General features: G+C 36.2%; 1 protein-coding gene across 2 annotated transcripts; it reads right to left on the bottom strand.

Annotated features, from left to right (window-relative positions):
- Window positions 1-8,955: 8,955 nt before the first annotated feature.
- On the bottom strand, window positions 8,956-23,386 carry LOC109191348 (phosphatidylinositol 4-kinase alpha 1-like). 2 transcript variants are annotated; one of them, XM_019341978.1, is made up of 26 exons: window positions 21,995-23,386; window positions 21,552-21,893; window positions 21,305-21,466; window positions 20,354-20,524; window positions 20,065-20,223; window positions 19,843-19,970; window positions 19,454-19,760; window positions 18,526-18,694; window positions 18,168-18,385; window positions 17,422-17,580; window positions 17,120-17,302; window positions 16,315-16,848; window positions 15,857-16,213; window positions 15,269-15,483; window positions 14,865-15,045; window positions 13,699-13,835; window positions 13,454-13,604; window positions 13,062-13,328; window positions 12,795-12,872; window positions 12,611-12,655; window positions 11,796-11,968; window positions 11,518-11,713; window positions 11,154-11,294; window positions 9,903-10,111; window positions 9,422-9,583; window positions 8,956-9,332 (listed from the first exon to the last, which is right to left on the bottom strand). In XM_019341978.1, exons 1-26 carry the CDS (start codon window positions 22,982-22,984, stop codon window positions 9,074-9,076), a joined length of 6,093 nt encoding a protein of 2,030 aa, XP_019197523.1. In that variant the 5' UTR covers window positions 22,985-23,386; the 3' UTR covers window positions 8,956-9,073. The 2 variants fall into 2 exon arrangements, with proteins under 2 accessions (XP_019197523.1, XP_019197522.1); XM_019341977.1 differs by having other exon boundaries at window positions 16,309-16,848; window positions 21,995-23,385.
- Between the last annotated feature and the right edge of the window lie 1,499 nt (window positions 23,387-24,885).

The raw sequence follows: 24,885 nt of genomic DNA, 5'->3' as shown, positions 1-24,885 counted from the left end.
ATTGAATTCTATTTTATTATTTCCAACTCCTTCACAATATATATTCAATCTATATCTAAATTTCTAGCTAATGTGCACACATCGATAGATCATCGATGCAATAATGGCCGGTCTACCCGTAGATCGCCTGGTCCGCCTACGGTACGCAAACTGGAAAGCTTAGTCTATAGTTCTCCATCTCCACTTTCATCTTCATTCCGTATAAACTTCAAGACTAGCCACAGGCTCTCCAAACTTAATCGGGTTGGCGTGCCGGACTCGGTCATACCTTAACGTCTAAGGCAGAACAATCCTTAACACTATTCACGCCCCCTTCACCTGCATGACATTGCTAACCAGTTGGTCGTTTCCACATTCATTTGGGTCTTCACACGATCACGGAAAAACAGTCTGTGACACTAAGCATACAAATCACGCACTTTAAGTTTCAACTACTACTCACAATAAGTACACAACTCATGCACCTTAAGCACAAAACTCACGCACCTTAAGCACAAAACACACGCACCTTAAGTTTCGCCAACTACTCACATTAAGTACACAACCCACGCACTTTAAGCACAAAACTCACGCACCTAAAGTACAAAACACACACACCTTAAGCACAAAACTGACACATCTTAAGCACAAAAATCACGCAGCTTAACTTTGACCTAGATGCAAAAATACCAAATTGCCACTGCAATTTTTTTTTTTAATTTTAGTAATCCTGGACATTGATTTAATCATAATCAAAATCAATGGCTCTCCTCTCACTGCACAACCGCACCTGGACGCACCAACCGCATTTAAACCTAATTATATATATACATCCACATTTTCTATCTTAAAAAATTAAAAGCTAAATCTTATCATTATTAAATTTTTAAGTATGCAATAATTATAAAAATAAATCATACTCTTTGTTATGAAACATAAGGAAAATGTGGATGTCCTGGTCTTGCTCTAGAAGGAGCAAGCATAGTCTTGCTCAGAAAGAGCACAGACATAAGAAGGAGAAGGCGCACAAACAAGCTCAGAAAGAGCACAGACACAAGAAGGAGAAGGAGCACAAACATAAGAAGGAAGAGCAAGAGCACAAACAATAAGGAATGTTCTTGCTCCTGCTCCTGAAGAGCACAATACTCCAAAAATGTAGCTATTGGGAATGGAACACGTGCACTAATACATGACAAAGAAAAGCTACATGTTAAGTAACTAGCTAGACTAATTTCAACATCTATCTATACTATGCAAATTATATATTTGTTTATTCATAATCCTGATAGTATAAATACCCCCTTCACTCCTTGTATAAAAACACATCAGAAGCAATATATATGAAATATAGCAATCCTCTATTCCTCTCACTGAGCTAATATAGCTACTATTCTATTGCATCTTACTAATAATAATGTTACTATTATTATTATTATATTCACAACACGTTATCAGCACGAGGTCTCGGGTGCAACTATTACATAGGTAATCTTTCTTTATATAATTATAATATTTTATTCAATATTACCAATATGTCAAACACTCAAACCTTACAAATCTTGAATTTGTGGGACTTGATATATCCGGGAAAAATTACTTGTCATGGGTACTGGATGCTGAGATGCATCTAAATGCAAAAGGTCTTGGTGAAACTATAAAAGAAAATAGTGATGCTTCGATGCAAGATCGAGCAAAGGCAATGATTTCCATTCGCCATCACCTTGACCAAGGGTTAAAAGATGAATATCTTACTGTGAAAGAACCCTTTCAACTCTGGAAAGATCTTAAAGAAAGATATGATCACCAGAAAACAGTAATTCTTCCAAAAGCCCGTTATGATTGGCTTCACTTGTGATTGCAAGATTTCAAAACTGTGAGCGAATATAACTCTGTTATGTTCAAAATTAGCTCTCAGTTGTTGTTATGTGGAGAAAGAATTATTGATGAAGATATGCTTGAAAAAAAATTCTCCACATTTCATGCATCAAATATGGTGCTGCAACAGCAATATAGAGAGAAAGGTTTTACCAAATACTCTCAATTGATTTCATGCCTTCTGGTGGCTGAACAAAATAATGAGCTGTTGTTGAAAAACCACGAGTCACGCTCTACTGGCTCAAACCCATTCCCTGAAGTGAATGAGGTATCATTGTATAATGAAAAATACAAATGGCAGTGGTCGTGGCCATGGACGCAGTCGTCGTCATGGAAAATACCGTGGTAAAAATCTCGGTCGTGGTCAAAATCGTTATGGTGGTCAAAACTTCAAAAATAAAAGTTACCACCGAAAAGGAGAAAGTGCTGGTGCAAAATACGACAAGGAAAAGCGTGAAAATTATCCCAAGAATGAAAGTATATGTTATCGTTGTGGCAAGACTCATCATTGGGAACGCGCTTGTCGTACATCAAAGCACTTTTTGGATCTCTATCAAGCTTCCCTGAAAGGAAAAGAGCAAAATATAGAGTCCAATAATGTTTTCATGGATAACGATTTTGATATCACACAGTTGAATGTGAAATATTTCATTGAGCCAGTTGAACATCAAGACTGATGTTTTTATCTTGGAGATCAGTTAAATCTTTTTTGCTATCCTTGTAATATTTCTAATAAATTTTATTTCCTTGTTTTGTACTTGTTGAAGAAACAAGATGAATACATCATCACTTGTGATTAAATCCAGTGCAAATGAAGAACATGTATGTATTGTGGATTGTGCAACCACACATACAATTCTCAAAAGAGAAAAATATTTTTGCCTCTTGAAAAGAAATGAGGCATATGTCACTACAATATGTGGTAGTGCAAAAATGATTGAAGGCTTTGGAAAAGCCAATATATTATTGCCTGGAGGAACAAAATTGATGGTTGATAATGCATTATTCTCTCCAAAGTCTCAAAGAAATTTGTTGAGCTTTAAAGATATTCGAAAAAACGAATATCATGTTGAGACTATAAAAGAAGGGAATCAAGAATTCCTTCAAATTACAAAGGCAATATTGGGAAAGAAATATGCGATGGAAAAATTCCATGCTCTTCCCTCTGGATTATATTGCACAAAAATAAGTGCAATCGAAGCCAATCTTATAGTAAACGAAAGGTTTACTGATTTAAATGATTTTAAGATTTGGCACGACCGGTTGGGTCATCCAGGATATGTGATGATGAGAAAAATCATCGAAAGCACAAATGGTCATACCTTGAAGGAACATAAAATATTTTGAACAGATGAATTCTTCTGTTCTACATGTTCTCAAGGGAAATTAATTATAAGGTCATCACCAACCAAAATTGGTATTGAATCACCGGCATTTCTTGAAAGAATTCAAGGTGATATATGTGGACCAATACATCCATATAGTGGACCATTTAAATATTTTATGGTCCTGATTGATGCGTTAACTAGATGGTCGCATGTGTGCTTATTATCATCTCGTAATATGGCATTTGCGAGATTGATTGCACAAATAATAAAATTGCAAGCCCATTTTCCCGACCATCCAATTAAATCAATCCCGATGGATAATGCTGGAGAATTTACATCCCAAGTTTTTGATAATTATTGTATATCACTTGGGATTGACGTTGAACATCCGGTAGCGCATGTTCATACGCAAAATGGTCTAGCGGAATCACTTATCAAAAGGCTACAATTGATAGCTAGACCATTACTTATGAAAAGTAAACTCCCATCAAATGCATGGGGGCATGCTATTTTGCATGCAGCGGCGCTAATTCAAATTAGGCCGACAAGTTATCATAAGTATTCTCCATTGCAATTAGCCTTTGGTCAGGAACCTAATGTTTCTCATTTGAGAACATTTGGCTGTGCAGTATATGTCCCTATTGCTCCACCACAACGGACTAAAATGGGTCCTCAAAGGAGATTGGGAATATACGTTGGCTATGAATCTCCCTCGATAATTAAATATCTTGAGCCATTAACGGGAGATATGTTTACTGCAAGATTTGCAGATTGCCATTTTGATGAAGCATCCTTTCCAACATTGAAAGGAGAAAATAAAATTGTGGAGATGAAATTGACATGGAATACTCCATCATTGCTTCATCTAGATCCTAGAACTCAACAATGTGAACAAGAAGTTCTAAAGATAATTCATTTGCGTGAATTGGCAAATAAACTGCCAGACGCATTTGTTGACCCAAAAAGGGTAACAAAATCTTATATCCCAGCAGCTAATGTTCATGCTAGCATTGACATTCCAAAAGATCAAACTGGGAATGAATCTCAAGTACGCTTAAAGCGTGGAAGACCTATTGGTTCGAAGGATAAAAATCCTCGAAAAAGAAAGGTCAATACAAAGAATGATCTTTGTGAGAAAAATGAGAAAACTCATAAAAATGAGTATGAAAGGAATGAAATTCCTAAAGAGATTCATTCGCCAGAAATTGAGAAAAATGAAGAGATCTTGATGAATTATACTAATGCTGAAGATATATGCAATAGAAATGAAGTCATTGTGAATGACTGTTTTGCATATAATGTAGCATTGAGTATCATGAATGGTGATATGGATCATGAACCAAGATCCATTCATGAATGTCAAAATAGGGACGATTGGCCTAAATGGAAAGAAGCAATTCAAGCAGAATTGAATTCGCTTGAAAAACGAAAAGTGTTTGGCCCAATCGTCCGAACACCTAAAGAGGTAAAAGCTGTGGGATACAAATGGGTCTTTGTAAGAAAAAGAAATGAGAACAATGAGGTTACGAGGTATAAAGCAAGACTCGTAGCTCAAGGATTCTCTCAAAGACCAGGTATCGATTATAATGAAACATATTCACCTGTTATGGATGTTGTAACATTACGATACCTCATTAGCCTAACTGTGCATGAAAAGCTAAAAATGCAACTAATGGATGTTGTAACAGCCTACCTGTATGGGTCACTTGATAGTGACATTTACATGATAGTCCCTGAAGGACTGAAAATACCTGAAAGGCATAAAACAAGCCCTCGAGAACTTTACTCGATAAAGTTACAAAGGTCTTTATATGGACTAAAACAATCAGGGCGCATGTGGTATAACAGACTCAGTGAATATTTACTGAAAGAAGGTTATACCAATGATCAAATTTGTCCATGTGTTTTTATAAAAGATCTGGACATGGATTTGTCATAATCGTTGTTTATGTTGATGATATGAATATCATCGGGACCCCTGAGGAAATCCCCAAATGAATTTGAGGGGCATGTGGTCTACTAGTGGATGATACTCCAAAAACAATATATGAAGATAATGCAGCATGTATCACTCAATTAAAGGAGGGATACATCAAGGGAGACAGAGTAAAGCACATTTCACCAAAATTCTTCTTCACTCATGACCTCCAGAAGAAAGGTGAAATCATTATTCAACAGATTCGTTCAAGTGAGAACTTAGCAGATCTGTTCATCAAAGCATTACCTACGACTACATTCAAGAAACTAGTCCGTGGAATTGGTATGCGTCATCTTAAAGACATTCAATGATGTCTTCATCAGGGGAGCATATTATTGTACTCTTTTTCCCTTGACCAAAGTTTCTTTTCCCACTGGGTTTTTCTTTGGTAAGGTTTTTAACGAGGCAATAAAGTGTTCCTCCTTTGGAAGAGCACAAGAAGGAGCACAAACATAAGAAGGAAGAGCAGGAGCACAAACAAGAAGGGATGTTCTGAGCACAGACGCAAGAAGGAGAAGGAGCACAAACATAAGAATCTAGAGCAAGTCTGATCTTGCTTTAAAGGAGCAAGCATAGTCTTGCTCAGAAAGAGCACAGACACAAGAAGGAAGAGCAGGAGCACAAACAAGAAGGAATGTTCTTGCTCCTGAAGAGCACAATACTCCAAAAATGTAGTTATTGGGAATGGAACACGTGCACTAATACATGACAAAGCAAAGCTACATGTTGAGTAACCAACTAAATTAGTTTCAACATCTGTTTATGCTATGCAAATTATATATTTGTTTATTCTTAATCCTGATAGTATAAATACCCCCTCCACTCCTTGTATAAAAACACATCAGAAGCAATATATATGAAATATAGCAATCCTCTATTCCTCTCACTGAGCTAATATAGCTACTATTCTATTGCATCTTACTAATAATAATGTTACTATTATTATTATTATTATCATTATTATATTCACAACACTCTTAATATTTTTCAATAATTATAAAATTGATGAACCATAGACGCCTGAAAACAATCATCACTTTATATATATATATATATATATATATATATATATATATATAGATCTATTATCATGTCAGTATCATCTTTATATATATATATAAAGATGATACTGACATGATAATAGATCATGTCAGTATCATCTCTATATATATATATATATATATATATATAAAGATGATACTGACATGATAATAGATATATATATATATATATATATATATATATATATATATATATATATATATATATATATGATACTCACATGATAATAGATCTCAACCTTAGAAATAAAGTGATTACTATGTTTAGAAGTCTAATGCCGTTTAAAAGTCTAACGCCCTAAATTTAAGAGGCAATTCAAATCTGTTCAATAAAAATTCTAAACTTCCATAAAAATTGGTAAATGAACAACAAAATAAGTCCATTCTTTTATATAACAAAATAAGTTTATCCATGTATATACTCTTTTTTTCTCTTCTTTAATTGACTTTTTTTCCATGTAAAAACATTATTAAAAAATGTGACAATACTTAAGTGCACATGTGTGCATATATGAATCCTAAGATAAAACAACAAACAATATATTGATATCTACTATATACTATATATATATATACTAATAAGAGCCCAAGAGAGTTAGACCTATAATGGGTAGAAAAAATGGCGGTCAAATTTTTTAATCAAATGAATGGCTCAGATTGATCAGATTTTAATTTTTCCTTAAGATTTACTAATTTATCCTTAATGAATATGATTTTCCGTTAACTTTTCCGTTAATTTCTGTTAATTCACCGTTAACTTACTCATTGATTTTAATAAGAAAGGTCTAAGGTTCGAACTCCATCCCAATCAAAGTTGACATAATTAGTACCCTATTTTACTCTTATTAAATTAAATAATAATTTAGTAGCTACAACAAAAAATAATACATGCATATGCATTTCTTTAATTTAGAATTATGTGTCTACAATGTCTTTATTCAAAAAGTAATAATTACTCATTATCAATAAATTAAATAAGATAAATAATTTCATTAGTTATATTGTCTTTATTTTTCTTCAATATAAAAATTCTTTACATTCAATTTCATCAATTGATTATATTCGCTACATTATTCCTACAATGTCTTTATTAAAAAAAATATTCATTATCAATAAATTAATTAAGAGAAATAATGTTATTAGTTATATGAGTAAATTCCATTTTTGGTCCTACTGTTATAGGGGCGTTTCCAATTTTAGTCCACCTTAATTTTTTTTGCCACTTTATAACCACTATTATTGAATATAATGTGTTCCACTTTTAGTCCCACCATTAGTATTTCCATCAAGAGGCCATGTAATCTAGGGGTATTTTGACCTTTCTTCTCATCCAAGACTATGTTTGACTAAAGAAATGAAAACATTAAACCTAAAATCTAAGAAACCTCGCCGGCCCATGTTGGAACGAACGAAACGATGTAGCTTTGGCTTCCCATTCTCGTTGTTCGAAGAGCCATCTTCGAATATCGGAGGAGGAGGACGAAGCACCTGGATTAAAAGAGAAGAGACAAACATAAAAAGACCAAAATACCCTTTGATTATACGGCCTCTTGACGAAAATATTAACGGTGGACTAAAAGTGGAACACATTCAATAACAGTGGTTGTAAAGTGGCAAAAAAAATTAAAGTGGACTGAAATTGGAAACGCCCCTATAACAGTAAGACCAAAAATGGAATTCACTCTTAGTTATATTGTCTTTATATTTCTCCAATGTAAAAATTCTTTACATTCAAATTCATCAATTGATTATATTCACTACATTGTCTATTATCTTTTTGAGAAAATTGTAAAAAATGCCCCTCTATAATATGCCAATTATCAATGTTACCCCCGAATTATGAGTGGTGTAAATGTTGCCCCTCAATTATCAAAACGGTGCACATATAGCCCCTCCCGTAACGGACATGTGGTTCCCCGTTAGTGTATGACACCGTTTATTCGGAGTAAATATGTAATTTAGTTGTTTTTTCCCTCCTCGATTCGAAGTACCAGCGATGGACAGCGGTGGGGAACCACATGTCTATTCATACTCATGCATGAACAATTCTAATATAATCTTGCATTTATATATTTTAGATTACTTATTTAAAAAAATATTGGACATTATCTCAATCGCGCAATGCGCGTAAAAAACTAGTAAATAAAAGAAATGCCGTTGTTTGATGTTTATTTTAGAAAAAAATTATTACCATCTTTCAAGTTCAATTCAAAAAATATATATATAACAAACAATACAACATATACACTAATAAATTAGTAGTGCACACGATGTCCAATTCAATACTCACTACAAGCAAGTGAAGCAACATACTTAGATTAAATGTGCGCACTGAAATAGAAGCGCGTGCACAACCTTATAATACGCATAACACTACAATGCAATGCATACATCCGCATACCTTAGCCTCAATATGCACAAGAATTTATACTAAAGTGCACAATCACAGAATATAAAATGCACATATATAAAATTAGAAGTACACGATCCTACCAAAAATATAATCCTACAAAAAATATACATCTTAAAATAATATGTAACATCCACTAATAATAATATTGAAATTCTAAACGCACACAAAAATATTAATTCACCCCTCCATAATTATATGTACAAATCAAAGGCTCAAACTAATTCTCAGTTCTCATGTGAAAAAAGTTCTCATTTGATCCTCTCTCTCTCTCTCTCAGTTCTTAAATAAATTAAAAAAAAAAAAAAAAAAAAAAAAAAAAAAAAAAAAAAAACTGCTGTACTTTATAAACGAGTATGTTTTTAACGACTTACTATCCATCAAAATATACAACTTAGGAAGGAGACAGCAAAGTAATTTCTTCACAAAAAGAATTACTACATCATTTTTCAATACCCTGCTGCAAATACTGTATCAAATCATATCCGGCAGTAGTCCATTTGTTATATGCATCGGTGCATGTACGAATCATAAACATGGCTGCCTCACGCTCACTCATTTCAGGGTGAAATCTTTTACGAAGATTTCCTATAGGATCGCCCCTGCTGAAGCAAGGCAACCCACTATCTATCATCAATAAGACTGTATTGATTATCTCGTCCATGTAGCGGCGAGCGGCAAGATAACCCTTCACACACAAGCTGCAAAAACAATGGAAGCCTGGTTTAGCAGACAGGTAGGTTCTCTAAATGCTCAAAAGAAAGACACATGTTGAAGGACCTCATCTCACCTCACAAACTGATACCAACTCTCACTTTTCATTACTCCGGATGGATCAATTAGTTGAGTCATCTCATGACTCAGCTTGAAATGAGCACTCTCAAATCGCATATTCCCACCGGGTGATGTCTCCAGGATAAAACCAAAATCAATATGAACAAGCCTACCAACACTGCATCCACCAATAGCTGGAGTCAATTTCTTTACCATGGTAACTACTCCCAATCCCATTCCAAACAAATAAAAAAGGAATATTTACCATAGTTTAATCATTTAACACAAAAATCATAAAAATGATTGTATGCCAAAAAAAATCATCATATATGGACGGAGTAACACATTTAAAGAATAGTGTTTATATTGTTGCCTACTGAAAAAATGCTCACCTTTCCCAAAGAAAGTATTATAAAATAAAATAGGACAGTTGGTAGATAGTCATGGTTTATGTGGTTATGTACCAAAACAAATAGCATATGAGGGGTTAGTCATACTTGTCAAATAGAAGGTTCCCATTATGTCTATCCTTCGGTTGAAGCAAAAGGCTAGCGACTGCATAACCAGCACTACTAATGATGAAGTTCTCGCGAGCAGCTTCAAAACTGGGAGAACCAACTTGTCCATAGTCCTGTTGAAAAATCTCATACAAACCACCATCATTTGTCTCACCCATTTGACTTCGGCTCCTGGTGTTAGGTACAACCTGCAGAAATCTTGTTAACAACTCCACACCTTCAAGAGTTAATGTTTATAGGGTGGAAGGGAAGCAATGAAAAGGAAATGCATAATAAGATTGCAGCATAAGAAGTGATCTAATGACTACATATCATATTGTATTCTACTAAAATAACCATCAGATACACAATGATCCTTCAGCTGCACTTAAGAGTCATGTCTAATTTTATTTTTACTGGTTTTTTTCTTAGATTTTGTACATTAAAACAAGACAAAATGTATTAAAGCATAACCGGTCATATTTGACAAATAGGAACCCACATGGGAAAGATTACAAATATTATTAATAGCTTTTGAAAATCTAAATAAAGGACTACAAACTAAAACAAAAATTAGTGAGGCCAACTTCAGTAAGATAAGAAATATAAACAGCAAAAAGAACCGCATAGTATGTAGATCTGAAATCACGTAACTTAAAGAACACAAAAATGATTATTCTCTTAACTGACAAGGGATATAGCACACTTAACAAAATTGGTGTTGGGGGTTAAGATTTATTTATTTATTTTTACAATTGTTCTTTTAGTAGGTCTAACAAAATGGGGGTGTTTTTCTGGTGATGGTTATTGTCTCCATTTTTTGTAATCACAACATAGAATTTCCCATTTACATAATTTATTCCATTTTATCATATGGTCAATGCTCGTATAACACATCCTTTTTTTTTCCTTTTTATCTATTTAATAGTTGCATTCGTTTTTTTCCACAGATTGTGTAGTTCACTGCCTCCACCCGCCCACCCCACCCCGCGGCTTTTAACATTCTGATGTGCTGATGAGAAGAAAACCTGGAAGAAAATTCGACCTGATAGGGTAGTGCTACCATACCAGTCCAAAAGTTTCCCTTAACTCCATTCACTACTAAATTTATCCTCAATTCCTCTTTCACGCGTAACTCTTTCCTCCAAATTTTGCTCTATAAACTAACAAAAAGATCAGAATTTACATATATTTACGTTTGAAAACACACGCAAACACTGAAAGAAATGCAAAGGCCAAACAAAGATTCACCTCAATTATTCCTCTTTCTGGGCCAGTTGGAAGAACTCCATATGGAAACAGATAAAGGTTAAGCCCAACAGCTGCAAATATATCCTTCAGAAGTGAAATGACTTGTAGAGCAAGAACATCTTGCCGACAATCATCTCCAACCTATAAAACAGAATATCCAGATGTAATTACGTAGAGAAATAGCAAAGAAAACAAAAAAGGTTGACATAAAATGATCTCTGTACTAAGTGAACATAAAAAAGTTGACAGGTTATGGAACAGTGTATTTTTTGCCTCTAATCTCTTTTTGTAGTTGTTGTAATAGTTCTTCCATTTCAGAATGGTTCACCAATGGGCAGACAACTAGGCCTTTTACCAATCTCACCTTGAATATGCATGCCTGAGGCTTTATATCATTTTCATCCCCATCTCGATCCACCACGTTAAATGTAATCATGATAGGAACCTTGGCAGCTGATTGTAAGGGAATTCCACTATCAACTTGAATACCTCTGACAAGTTTAGTTGGAGCAGTGGGTAGATAAAGGTCATTTCCTTGCACCTGAATTTTCTCTAGTTCCCTAATTTAACATTAAAAATTACTCTATAATGTCAGAGATGACAATATTAGTTAATAGTAGTTCAGTATCTCTATTACATTACCTACGAATTCCAGCTCGCCGTTCCTCCTTTGGAAGTGGAAAGAGAACACCCGATATAGATGTGACCTTGTCAAAGAAATAAAATTCTCTTTGAAACACATCAAGTGCTTTAGGATTGAAGCCATCAATTATACGTTGCCGAACCACAGGCAAGAGATTCTGAAACGAGTTGTTCTGAAAGAAAAACATCAAAAAAAACCCCAGGTGAATACATATGATAATTACAAAATTGACTTTAACACTACACTTTTCAACATCAAGCACAAGAAACTTCCTCTCATACAAGTGTATTCATTACATATGAATCAGCTCCAATGTTCTGTTACATCAAACGTTAGGAGTAAACTGAGGAAGAGAAATTAGAGAATCCACTAATGTCTGCTTTGAGAATGGATTTTTTTGATAAACCAATTCCTGAGAGGTTGAGAGCATCTCCTACTCCCCTCAACTCTTGGGAAAAGCAAGTAATAGGAAATAAGTCACATTATCTTTTTCTTTCTTTTTATAGGCTAATGAATGGCATTATACTCCCACACTACAACACCAATAAAGCATTTTCTCCTCGCCCCGACACAACTGAGATTAGGATAGCCAGTTAATATGCGACACAGAATCAAATGGATCCAGATAACTGTTGATCAATTTTGTGTGTGTGTGGATAAGTTCACAAATGTAAATATTTAACATTCAGTTAAATTACTTTACAGTTCACAGCAAGCATGCTTTATTTAATTATTGCCAATGCTGAAAAAAATTATTATGTCCTTACTCCAGGCACATCCATTATCAGTTTAAAAGCTAATTAAACAGGCGTACCTTGGCAGAAGCATCCTTCCCTGATTCTGGTGCGCAGGTCTCTCCCTAAAACATTATTGTAGTCAGCAGTTATTACATGCAAACTAAAGCATGTTTATCTTAAGGCATGCTTAGTTCTTGTTTTTAAAAAATAAAAATAAAATAAAATAAAATAAAATAAATAAAAAAGCAAACTTTCTTGAACCTGTAAATGCCATATCAGAATATGGGCAAATACATCACTCCTATGAGCAGCTCTAAGTAAGTATCCCTCTACCAACCTCTGCACAGAAATTAACCATCATATGGAAGATTTAGTCAAGGTTGATACTAGGATATAATTTAACAAGACATGCATTAATTTTCCCTGTCCCAGAATTGAATGCAGGACACGTTAGTATTTGATATCTGTTCCATATTTGCATTCATACATCCAAATGGTTAACAGCAAGGATGATACTAGAGAACACACCTCTTCATCATATCTTAAAGCCTGCACCAGCTGAGGCATGAAGAAAGTCACATGATCTGGAGGATAAGATTCCAACACCCTTAGAACGTAAGCCATCACGCGAGGATGACCCTTATATGGTGGTGTAAGGAACTCCAAAGCCATTGTGATCGAACATGCAGCCCAGTGTGGCAATTGTTGCAAAAGTGATGAATTTTCTTCAACAGCCTTAGGAGTAACAAAGTACGGCAAAGCTTCAGGTACACTGCGAATCTCTAGTATGTGTGACTACAATGGGAAAAAGAGAAACTTAGGTCACATCCAACTAAACAAAACGTAAAGTAAAAAGTGATTGATCTTATCACATAACTATGCTAATTTCCAACCTTGAAAATTTTATTAGAAGAATGTACCTGAACCAACTGGGTCACTTCACCTTTGAGAGCATTATTTGTGGGAAACCTTGATGCAAGCGATAAAGCTATCCGAGGATCAACAGAGAAGGCAGTCTTAGCATATTCAACCAATTTCTCTGAGCTAATTTTTGGCCGTGAAATGCTTTCTCTAATACACGTTAAAAAAAATTTTGAAGTGAATAGCTACCAAAGAAGAAAATTTAAATAAAAAAATAAAAAATTAGCAATTTAACACAGTTTACTTGGAAACAATTGGTTGTGCCCAAACATCAAGCCTATCAGCCTCATGCTGGCATAGCATCAGAAGTAACTGCTTCCGCTTCTCTCTTCCAACACTGTAGTTCTCAATTTGGCCCCATACAGGGTGATACTGGTCTCTCTGAAAATAAGTAATCATTTTCATGAAATAAGCAAAATGGTTTGGAAGCTTGTAGTATGTATCTAAGCTATGATGCAAAGAAACTCTTAGGGATGTGTGTAAGTGTGTTATTTCCACATTGGGAACTTTCCAGAAATATTCTGGGACATTTCCATAATTAAAAATAAAAGGCAAAAAAAAAAAAAAAAAAAAAAAAAAAAAAAAAACATTTGGGTACATTTCTAAAAAAGAAATGCTAGTCTAGAATATATATATAATTATGATCAAATGCGAACAGGCCTCCAAGTGCGAACACACTGTCAAGCATTTCTAAATGCATAATAGTAATTATAGAAAATTACAAAAATAAAAACTGTGTTTTTCCCCTTTTCATTGATTTTAGGATTGTACATTTGGAAATGCATGACAGTGCATTCACAAATAATTGGAGGTGCATTTCAAAACTCTTGTGGTGACACGAAGGAGGAAGGTGATGAGAATCATGTAGTGCCTTCCGTGCACTCAAAGCATTTCTAAATGCACAATTGTAATTACAGAAAAGTGAAAAAACTACAAAAATGCCAAAGCGTTTTTTCCATTTTCATTGATTTTTAGCCTTTGATCATCCTTAGTTGGACGGACCATATTTGTTTGCACGTTCGCACTTGGGAAGCCATCCGCACTACAACTAAGCCCTATATATATATACCCCTATTTTTTATAGTGAATATATCCTTTATTACTTTAATACTTTTAATCATGGAACTAATAGAAAACTAATATTCACAAATAAACCCCTATATTTTTTATATTTGCACATTTCCCCTGCATTTCATGTCCTGCCTTTTTTAAAATTGTCATTTCCCATGTCCCATTTCCATACTTCCTAGTGGTTGCATGTTGGGTGTTTCAATGACAAAAATAATGCTATATTTGCAAGACTTTCTTGATTTGATTCTTGTAAAAGTCTGAAAATACATCACCTAAAGTACGAATGAACGAATTGTATTAATTTACTTCATTTAACTTTCTGCATCAAGTATCGCTTACCACATTGTTGAAAGAGCTTCCATTTTCAGGTCCCCGTCCCTTCATATCAAGTTGAGTATCCACTGGCTCATTCAAAAGATGATGAACAAATGCAGAAACAGAGTGAGCCTCAGTCAAGGCAAAATTGTTATTACCCATGTCATACCATTCAGGTAGATGGGAAAACCAGCCCAATGAAGCCCTACATATGAGCAAGATAAATAACTTAACTATGCTACTAAATGTTTTAGTGACACAAAATCACAGCATACACGTACAGAAAAGTTTGTGTTAATTTGAAACTCTGTTTCAATACTCAATTTTCCTTCCATAATAATAAGCCTCCTTCATTTCAGCTCAAGGCAAGAAAGGCAATTCAAAATCTATAAACAGCAAAGGTCTGTTTCAAGTTTTTTTTTTTTTACCTGTAAATCCTGTCTTCCAGTAGCTGCAGCCCACTGCTGAAGTTCTGTAGACTACCCTGTGACTTACAAGAGCAAAATTTTAGCCCTAGTAGCATGAGGGTGAAAAAGGTTCCAGAAGCAGCTGGGTGGTGGGAAAAGTTCCAAGTGAGCTTTGTGGTTCCTTGTAACAATCGACCTAGTAGTAAAAGCTGTTCAATACTATTATGGCGAACCACCTGCACACAAAAGAATAGGAGAAAAAAGAAAGTTTTTAAAAAGAAAAAAAAAAAAAAACAAGTAGATTTTTCAGTTGAACAATTTGACTAATAAGCATGCAGAGGAAACAAAAGCCTTGATAGGTTCTCTTACATTAGTAAGCAAGAGAAAATGCTAAAATAAGGTAAATTACTAAACACATGATGGGATAAGTGAAGATATAAACTGTACAAAATGTCATATGAAAGTCAGAGCAGTATCATTCTATGATCACACACTTCCAAGCATTCCAAAAATGGAAGCAGATAATTCAGAACAGTATGGAATGGCATGAGATCTGAACACTTGTTAGAGAAAAAGAGTTGTATAGGTACAAAACACAAAACATATCACCTCAAAGCGATCAATAAAAAATCCAATCCAAAGTCTCTGGGCCATTATCTGTTCAACAGGGTCCTTTTCTGGTGGTAATTCTGGCTCCCCAGGAGCCAGGTGAGGCCTTAACTTAGCAGCGGGCCCAGAATACCGTGTCTCAGATGCAAAAAGACCTCTTTTCGTGTCAACCGTCCACAACCATGCATCAACGAGTTCAGCAAGGATAAGAGGACCCAGATGAGGAGCTGCTGAAACCAACCATGTCCAAATAAATATACCAGTCTCCATTGCATCAGGGGTTAAAATGTAAGCTGGGCACCAGCAAAGGAGACGAAGAAGCTGTGCAAAGCTCTCAATAGATTTTGAATCTGAACCCTGTAACAGATATTGTACCACCAATATCAGCAGGAGTGACATAGGGCAAAAACAAATGCCTTCGAGAATTAAGTAAAGATGAGGTAGAGCCTTACATTTACCATATCTGAAAGAAGTAAAGCAGTAGCTTGAGAACATGTTTCACGAAATGAAGATTTATCTACCTCTACACCTGTCTCTGCTATGTTAACAAACTTCTGAAGTAGACGCACAAACCTCATAAGTAATAACTCACAAAAAGAGTAAGTTTTGGGAGGTGAATCGCGAACCATAGCTGCAGATCCAAAGGTTGGAGGATCAAGATTATGCCCATTTCCTATCATTAGGAGATTAGAATCAAGCCCACCAATGCCCTCATATATCCTTCTCATTCCAGCTATCTCCCCAGCATAGTTAGATTTTACAGTAGCACTCACCATACCAGTACTTAGCACCTCCAAATTAAACGCCTCTGTCAGTGCTAAGTTTCCTCCAGATGCTGCAGCAGCTGCAGCCATGACAGCAGGAATATTTGCAGTTTTTGTGTCAGTCCAACAATCATTTTTACCAGTACCAATCTTAATCTCAGATAGAAGAGAAACAACATCTTTAGTTGGCTGTGTTTTTTGCCAGGTGTTTCCTTTGCATAGCTTTTCCTGAGGAACAACATTCTCTTAATTTTAGATAACTGAGATTCTAAAGAAGAAGCAACAGTGGCTGGTAAGGTATAATTAAAAGATATATGATATATCAAATCATTGAAGCATGTTAGTGAGACCATTCATTGCAGAGTGGTTTCACCGACAAAAACATAGAACTCAGAGCAGTTAAGTTGAACTGCTCAATAACAGAAACATTGGTTTAACTTATAAATGTCATATAATGAAAACAATCATACAGCATCACGGTGAACTCTAAACAAGAAACCTGAAGAAGGCCCTGAGTAGTGCAAGGAGCATATGATAGCGACACAATTATCCATTCCCGAACAGTCTTCTGGTACAAAGAACGGATGGTTGCAACCCATGCAGGATCACTGACAAGAGTTGCAGGAGGATCATTCTGTGCAGAAAATAGCAGCAAATCCAGACAAGAAGACTTCCACAGAATCTGAAAGCACATAAACCATTATGGGGTTAGAATTAGGAACACTGCAACAGAAGCAAAAGAAAATTGCATGAAAGAAAATTTGAATAATTTGAAATGTAAAAAACAAATGGAATTTCAACCTGAGGGTATCGATCTTTAAGTCGATTCAACAAATTAACTGAGATATCCCGAACATGTTCATCCCTCTGAGACAAGTTTTTAATGAGAAAACAGGCATGGGCAGACAGAGTAGACTCTCTAGTCTCAGCAATCTGCCCAGTCTCAGATGTTCGATCATCCTGTGAGAAGTTGCATCATATTCTTAACCTTGTAAAGTCTAACACTTTCAACAAAAAATGGGAAAACACATGGATGCAATAAAGGATTGTGAGCAAGCATGTCACCACAAACACAACCATAATTCATAAATTAACTTCATCAAGTTGCTTCATATTTGAAATTCCCAGCCTCATATCATTATTAAAGATGCCTACATGCAAGGCAGGGTCATTGCATTAACTTTTATTAGCATACCGAAACTTAGTTCTAATATGTTGAATATTAGGAAACCTTTGTCTCTACCTAGTAGAAGCTGTCTTAGTTTCCTATTCTTATTAGTAGTTTCCTATTCCTATTAGGGTTAATTTAGTATGTAGTTTAGTATATATATAGAGGTACGTAGACACATAGGGAGATACAATCTACTATAATCTTTCAATATAATATATTCTTTCTATTCTCAATTCTCTGGTTTCTCACATATTTTGCTTCCGCCTAACTGGCGGGTGGTGTTTATTCTCCACCCGCCAGGCCTTTCAATCCCTCAATTTTAATAGGTTATATAGGCACAAGGAGATATTAAAAGGGGAAAAGAGTGTGACAATACCATCCAGCCTAATGCTGTTTCAAAGGCCCTGTAGATGATTGCTGTCAAGCACTGGGAAACTGCTGGCATAAGATTAGGGCTTTTCAAGTATTCAAAGACACAACTGAAAGCACTACAAGAAGCAGTTGAAGCAGGGCCCACATTCAGGATGCCACCATTGCTGCTGAATCGTATGATCTCTAAAAACGCTACCGCAAGTAGATAAGTTGCCTTCACACCTATGTAAGTAAGAAAAGAATCAACAATGCCTTAATATTCTTGACCATCAACTCTGAAGCCAAGCATAGGAGGCATAAAAATAAGAGAAATACATGGAAAACTCTGTTTTTCAACACCAAAGATGAAATATCATCAAGACCTGAAATTGTGCTCATTGCTGAAAGCTCCAAGCGTCCTCCTAATGCAGCAGAAAGAGCAGTCCTCTGACTTACAGCAGCTTTTTCATTTCCACTCCCCCTTCGGCTACCTGGGTTATGAAGAGCATTAAGTTCCAACTCATCTTCGAGCCATTTCACAGAGCTCACAACCTGATGCAAATGTCCGTTGGTATTAAAGCCTTAAAATAAATATTTCCTTCAACAAAATATGCTATTGTCTCTAGAAATGAAAGACCAGAAATCAGAGTAATAGCAATGAATAATAATATTATTATTAATAACAACAATAATAAACATGCATGAAAAGTGCAGGCATCAAATAGTAGCAGATTAGTGGATATAACTAGTATAGAGTCCATATTCCAAATCATGATTTGCTGAAACTTTCATGCCATCACAAGTTGTACCCCTACAAAACTTCTGTAAATATACAATTTCTACAGGTAAACTTGGAGTGGGGCACATAGAATCAGTACTAATTCATCTCATGAAGTACTCTCTGACACCCCAGGAATCCCTTTCATCTAATTTAGATTCTCCTATTCCTCATATAACTGATGCCTTCTGCTAGACATTTTGACTTAACCGTATTTAGGAAGCTTAAGATGAATGTGTCTGCACTAAATTCTAAGGTGTCTTTTTTTTATTAACGAGTATTACAAGAAAGTAGCTTTTTACAAGTAATGTTATTACAAGATCTCTTAAAATCTTGTGAATTCAAATATGAGACAGATTTATTAAAAAGGAAAAGAGATAAAAGAAAAATGCTAACCAATTGCTAAAACAGAAATGCAACAGTTCATGTCTGTGCTTCAATTTAATTGAAAAAACAAATAATAGTTGGTGGATATAGGCAAATAGCTAAACCAGAAGACATTTCAGATTTGCCACTTGCAGTGTATAACTTACAAGAGGCGGGGTCCCCTGGGAGATGCGCTGGACAGCAGAAGACCACTGAGAATTCCACATATATGGCCCGCTTACTGCTTGAAGTGCGATTGTTCCCATGCTGCCAACACTGTTTAGAGTAGTGGAAATAGGCTTTGACACACCTTGATTTTTCTGTATTGGAGGAGCTAACCCAAAGAGAGCAACATAAAACCACAAATTTCTAAATAACTTTAGAAGTGAGGGTTCAACATCTACAGTGGGATCAAAATCTGAACATATCTCGGCAACAGCAGGAAGTAGAGGCCCAAGAAAATCTGCTCCACTCCTGCAAAAGACAAGGTCCATTAGCTTCGCTGAATACAATAGTATCAGTACCTTCTGCTTAGCCAAGGTTAGCAGGTGCCTACCTTCCACTTTTTGCCTCGGCAGCCAAGCCCACATCTGAACACAATGACAACAACCGGTGACGGTAATCTGAGCGCAACTTAGGGTTGATGAGTCTACTGGCAATCAGAAGAAATCCTGCAGGAAGTGTCTAGAATTTGATTGCACATGTGAGCACCACAGAAATACCCAAACCTTCATAAATAAATCCAAAGCTTACTAGTATACCAAAAATGGCAACGAACCTCAATGCGTTCTGTGGTAGCTTCTGGAACCAAGGTTTTACTTTCAGCTGAGCCAATATCAGAAAGTTTACTCAAGTAACTTCGAGTCATCAGAACAATAGCTTCACGGTAAGACTTCTCAAAGCCTAAACTTGCCAGATGAGAAACAGCATCAAGAAGCTGCAATAACTCCAACAAAACATATGGTTGAGCAACTGAGAAAAAAGATTAAAGGAAGCAATAAACATTGAGAAGACAAAAGGGCAGAAAGATAAGGTCCACTAAAGTACACCAGAAAAGACAATCATACTCGGAGTCTTAGCAATCCCGGCACCAAAGCATCACCCTCTTCTAAACTTTCAATAAACAATGGCAATATCATGTCAACCACTTCAGCCTTGTTAACTTTGACATTCAGGTCAGCTAGTAACCTTATAGCATTCAACTGAATAGCAGAAGCTGCCTGTTTCTCCTTCTCTTGCTGAAAATTGGCATAAAAAGAGGCATAACATTCATATAAAAGTAGAAAAAAAAACTTACAAGTGGAAGAGCAACTAATCAACCAGATATACCTATTATTCAAGTCCACCATGTGCTAGTTTGGACCAACTCATTTTGGAGCTTATCTACTCCAAAAAGAAGTTGGGCAATACACTAAACGTAAACAAGGCTTTTTAAGGTTAGAAAGGTGGGAAGAATTTTTTTTTTTTTTTTTTTTGAGAAGCTCCAAATGAGGCTTTCTTCAAAATCCTCATTTTCAAGAAGCAATCAGTTGGGCAAAACAGGCACTATGCAAATCAAACTTCGAAGTACATTGTTCCAAAGCAAGAGATCACTATGTATATCCTACTATCATACAAAACTGTGGGAAAGTTTACTACAAAATGTATCTGAATGTCTCAAGTAAAAAACTGATGAATGGTAGCTTATTGTGCTAGCAGATATTGTAAAACTAACATAAAGTGTATGTACCCTATTTTTACATCTCTTACGTTCTCTTTATAAGTGCATTTTTTGTATGATCACTCATCCTAAGCAAAAACACTACATTCCACTATGGTTTTTCTGACTTCCTCGGGAACTTCAACTTTGAACTTTGTAAAATGTACGAAAGCAACCACCAAACAAACTATTAGGAAACAAGGGAAACATGTATGTACACAGAATAAAGCAATAATCGTTACTTGATACACCCGTGCACACTCTCAACTACCAATAAATATGTATTCCATGTTCCCAATGTTAACATGTGTCAACTCACCTCTTCTCGGTAGTCATTTCTTTCCCGAATACTTGTAGCTAATCCCATAATGAAAGTGTCCACAGGAGATCGATCTATTTTCCATCCAAATTCAATTATCTCAGAACTAGTCTTCAAAACACTTTCAAACATGGCCCCTTGACTGCTGGCCCAAGTGTCAGCCTGCCAGTAAAGACCAATGTACAAAAACATTTAACAACAATATGCATCACTTTTGAAACAATCTAACCAAGCCCCAACATTGTACCTGAGCACATGTAGCCAGGACAAGAGGTTTAAATCGAATTAGCAAAACGCGAAGCAGTTGGCCACTGCGAGCAGCAGCAGCTTGGGAAATTCCAGCAAGCAAGGAGCTGAACAGATCTTCACAAGTTCTCAACTTCCGCCACACTGAGAACAAGCATGCCTCAGCAGCCTCAATCAATAGTGCAAGAGCTCCATGCAACAATCGCTTTGATGACTTCCCATCAGAATCAAGGGTACCAACTGTTTTAATCTGCAACTTAGAAGCTGCTTGGTAAACTGAAAGTTTTGTGTTGATCCTAACTTTCAGAGACTGACCTTGTTCTGACCAGTCATGCTTCCTTATCTGAAAGAACCAAGTAATTGAATAAGATTGCATCTCTCTTTCACTAAGACATCTTATACAATGGAAAAATAAAGATAAGTTTCATAATTCATTGATTTTACCTTAAGAAAAGCCACCATTGACTGTAATTGCTCCCTAGCAATACTTCTCACTTGCTCCAAAAGCTTGAGATCAACTTGTGCTTTGTCCAATATGTGTCCTATCAATTTGAAAGCTATTTCGCGCTTCTCAAGGCTATCTAAGGACTCCTCCTCAAAAGAAGCAATAGCTCGCCTATAGGCACCACTGCCTCCACCACCATCATTAAAACCCATATTTGCTGCCAGTGAGTCCACATTGGTCCTCCAAGGACCGCTACTCCCATTCATCACTATACCCTTGGGTGACTGTGAGCTGCCTGCGTCATCTGCAATCCTAGTAACTAAACTACTGGATGATCCAGATGCATTGCTCATATCATTTCCAGGACTCGACCTCTCATGGCCCATACTCAGAGGTGAACTCTGAGCTGAGGTTGCTACTGAGTTGTTCGAAATGAGCTCTCTCGGAGAGCCTGGAATGCAAATCTCAAACCGATCAAGGAGAGTGGAAACTAACCTATCCACGTCAGAAGGAACGGTAGGAGGGAAATTTAGAGATATGGCATGCAAGAACACCTTAGAAATTCTAACATCTCCACTTACATTGCCTATTGCAGCTATCAAAATCTCGCCTGTGAAGCCCGAAACATCTGAAGCGAAATCTGGGCAAAGAATCGAGGCTTTTGAGACATATCCCAAAAAATCAGTAAAGAATGATGCAATCGAGTCGATCCCAAAGGATTGCGGCCAAAAGGATGGGTTGAAAGAAGAAAAAATAGAGCGATAAAAGGCTAGGATGAGCGATTTGGGCCATTTGTCTACGCAATTGGAGCATTTGGAGAGGAATCGAGCCACCGCAAGGACTGCATTGAGCTGTGGCCTAGAAACTCTAGGAGATCCCACGAGCAGTGCCTCCGGCGGTGGACACCGGCGACACAACCACGTCAACTTCTCCTGAAATTGAGCTGGATTGTCCGCGATCAAATCGCACAGCTCAATTAATGACTCCATTTCGAACTCCGATCTACCCCCGAGTAACTAAAAACTCTAATAATCAACGAACGCAGAGTTCCAGCACTCGATCAGCTAATCAACGACATTTTAAGTAAGAATCGGCACCAATGCGGCAAAGTGTGTGCATACAAGTTGCAGTGGTAAATTCAAATACCCGAGAATTTCGGATGTATGTGTGTCTGAGAGGAAGAGGCGAGACTGGAAGTCAAATTAGGGTAAAAAGGTGGTGGGCTGGACGTGAAGTTCAACGCGGCATGCTCGTTAGGTCGCTGTTCGTCGTTCTGTGCACATCTCGTGCCTCGCTCGGTGACGGCTGCCTTTGCCCTTTGGTGTTATATCGCTTTAGTGCTCCGTAATCCGTATTATGACTGTATACTGAGTTACTGTTGACAAGGGCATCGGATTCTACGGTACTATAATTACCTTTGTCCTTTTCATTTGTGCATTAACTTTCCCCTTGTTTTGGAAAGCTCCAATCCTACTCTCTTATTTGTACTTTCTGAGGTGACAAACCATGATTGATTATTTTTAACATGTAGGTCCATAGAAAGAGTCTACATCAAAAGAGTTTTACTACATAAACTCCCAAAATTCTATTCCTTCATTTATACTCCCTGGGGTGGCAAATCAGGATTGGTTGTTTTCATTATGTGGGTCCATTGAAAAGTGTCTACATCAAAAGCATGTGAGAGGGAGTACAAGTTGGGAGTTTAAAATGGGAGTACACCAAGTATTTTCCACATCAAAAACATGTGAGAAGGAATACAAGTTGGGAATATAAAATAGGAGTTCACCAAGTATTTTCCTTTTCGAAATAGCTGTTAATAAAAGGAAAATGATATTTTTTCTCCTTCAAACTTTTCTCTTAATATTTTCTTTGAGTTAGTTTCAGCAATGCTCCTCCGACTATTATGATTTTCTAAAATTGATTCTCGACTTTTAATTTAGACGAAAAAGACGCTTGACTTTCTAATTTGTTACAATAAAAGTCTTTCTATTATATTATCCATCCATCTCTTAGTCGTTAGTTTAGGGGGCAAAATGGTCTTTTCATTAGCCATGCTTCTTCTTCATTTTGGTTAGAGTTAATTTCAGCAATGGTCCTCCGACTATTGCGATTTTTCAAAATTGGTCCTCGACTTTTAATTTAGACGAAAAAGACACGTGACTTTATAATTTGTTCCAGCAAAGATCCTTATGTTATCCATCCATCTCTTAGCCGTTAGTTTAGAGGAAAAAATGATCTTTTCATTAGATATGCTTCTTCTTCCTCATTTTGGTTAGTATATGTACGCATTTGACGCAAATAAGCAATGTTTCTTCTTCCTCAGGGACGATACAAATTTTTTAGCATGGACTGCATACTCCCACCATATCCGGTATTACTCTTTGAGTTTAGTATCAGTCGGGTCTTGGAATGTAATTTTTCTTTTTCTATCACCGCTGATGCGTTATTCTGTCATACTTTAGTTCTCTCTGCGGTTTCTGGGCTCGAATTCTACATGTCCAAGGATCACCATCCATCAATGTAAGCTTTTTCCTCGTAATATCTAGGAACTTTATTTTTTTACTTTGTATGAGATTTTTATGCCGGCTGGGAAGCTGCATTTCCTTATATAATTTGTTGGTTAGTGCAACTCATATCTATAGAATATAATCTTCTACACAAAGCAATGGCAACGGAAAACGAAGTGTTTCAGATGTTCGGAGTTACTCATATCTGTAAATTTTACATTTCAAGTGCGGTGGTCCCTATAACTTAATTCATATAAGTCTACCTATTCGCATTACAGCATTATGGCGCACACCGCGTTGGCTTTTGTTTTGCGCCAATCGTGTTATCTTGGTTAATCTCCATAAGTGGGCTCGGATTTTACAATATCTTTACTTGAAATCCA

Source organism: Ipomoea nil, unplaced genomic scaffold (genome assembly GCF_001879475.1).
Source record: "Ipomoea nil cultivar Tokyo-kokei standard unplaced genomic scaffold, Asagao_1.1 scaffold1619, whole genome shotgun sequence".
NCBI lineage: Eukaryota > Viridiplantae > Streptophyta > Magnoliopsida > Solanales > Convolvulaceae > Ipomoea > Ipomoea nil.
Note: the sequence above shows the minus strand (reverse complement) of the source record. Positions and strands in the feature narration are given on the sequence as shown.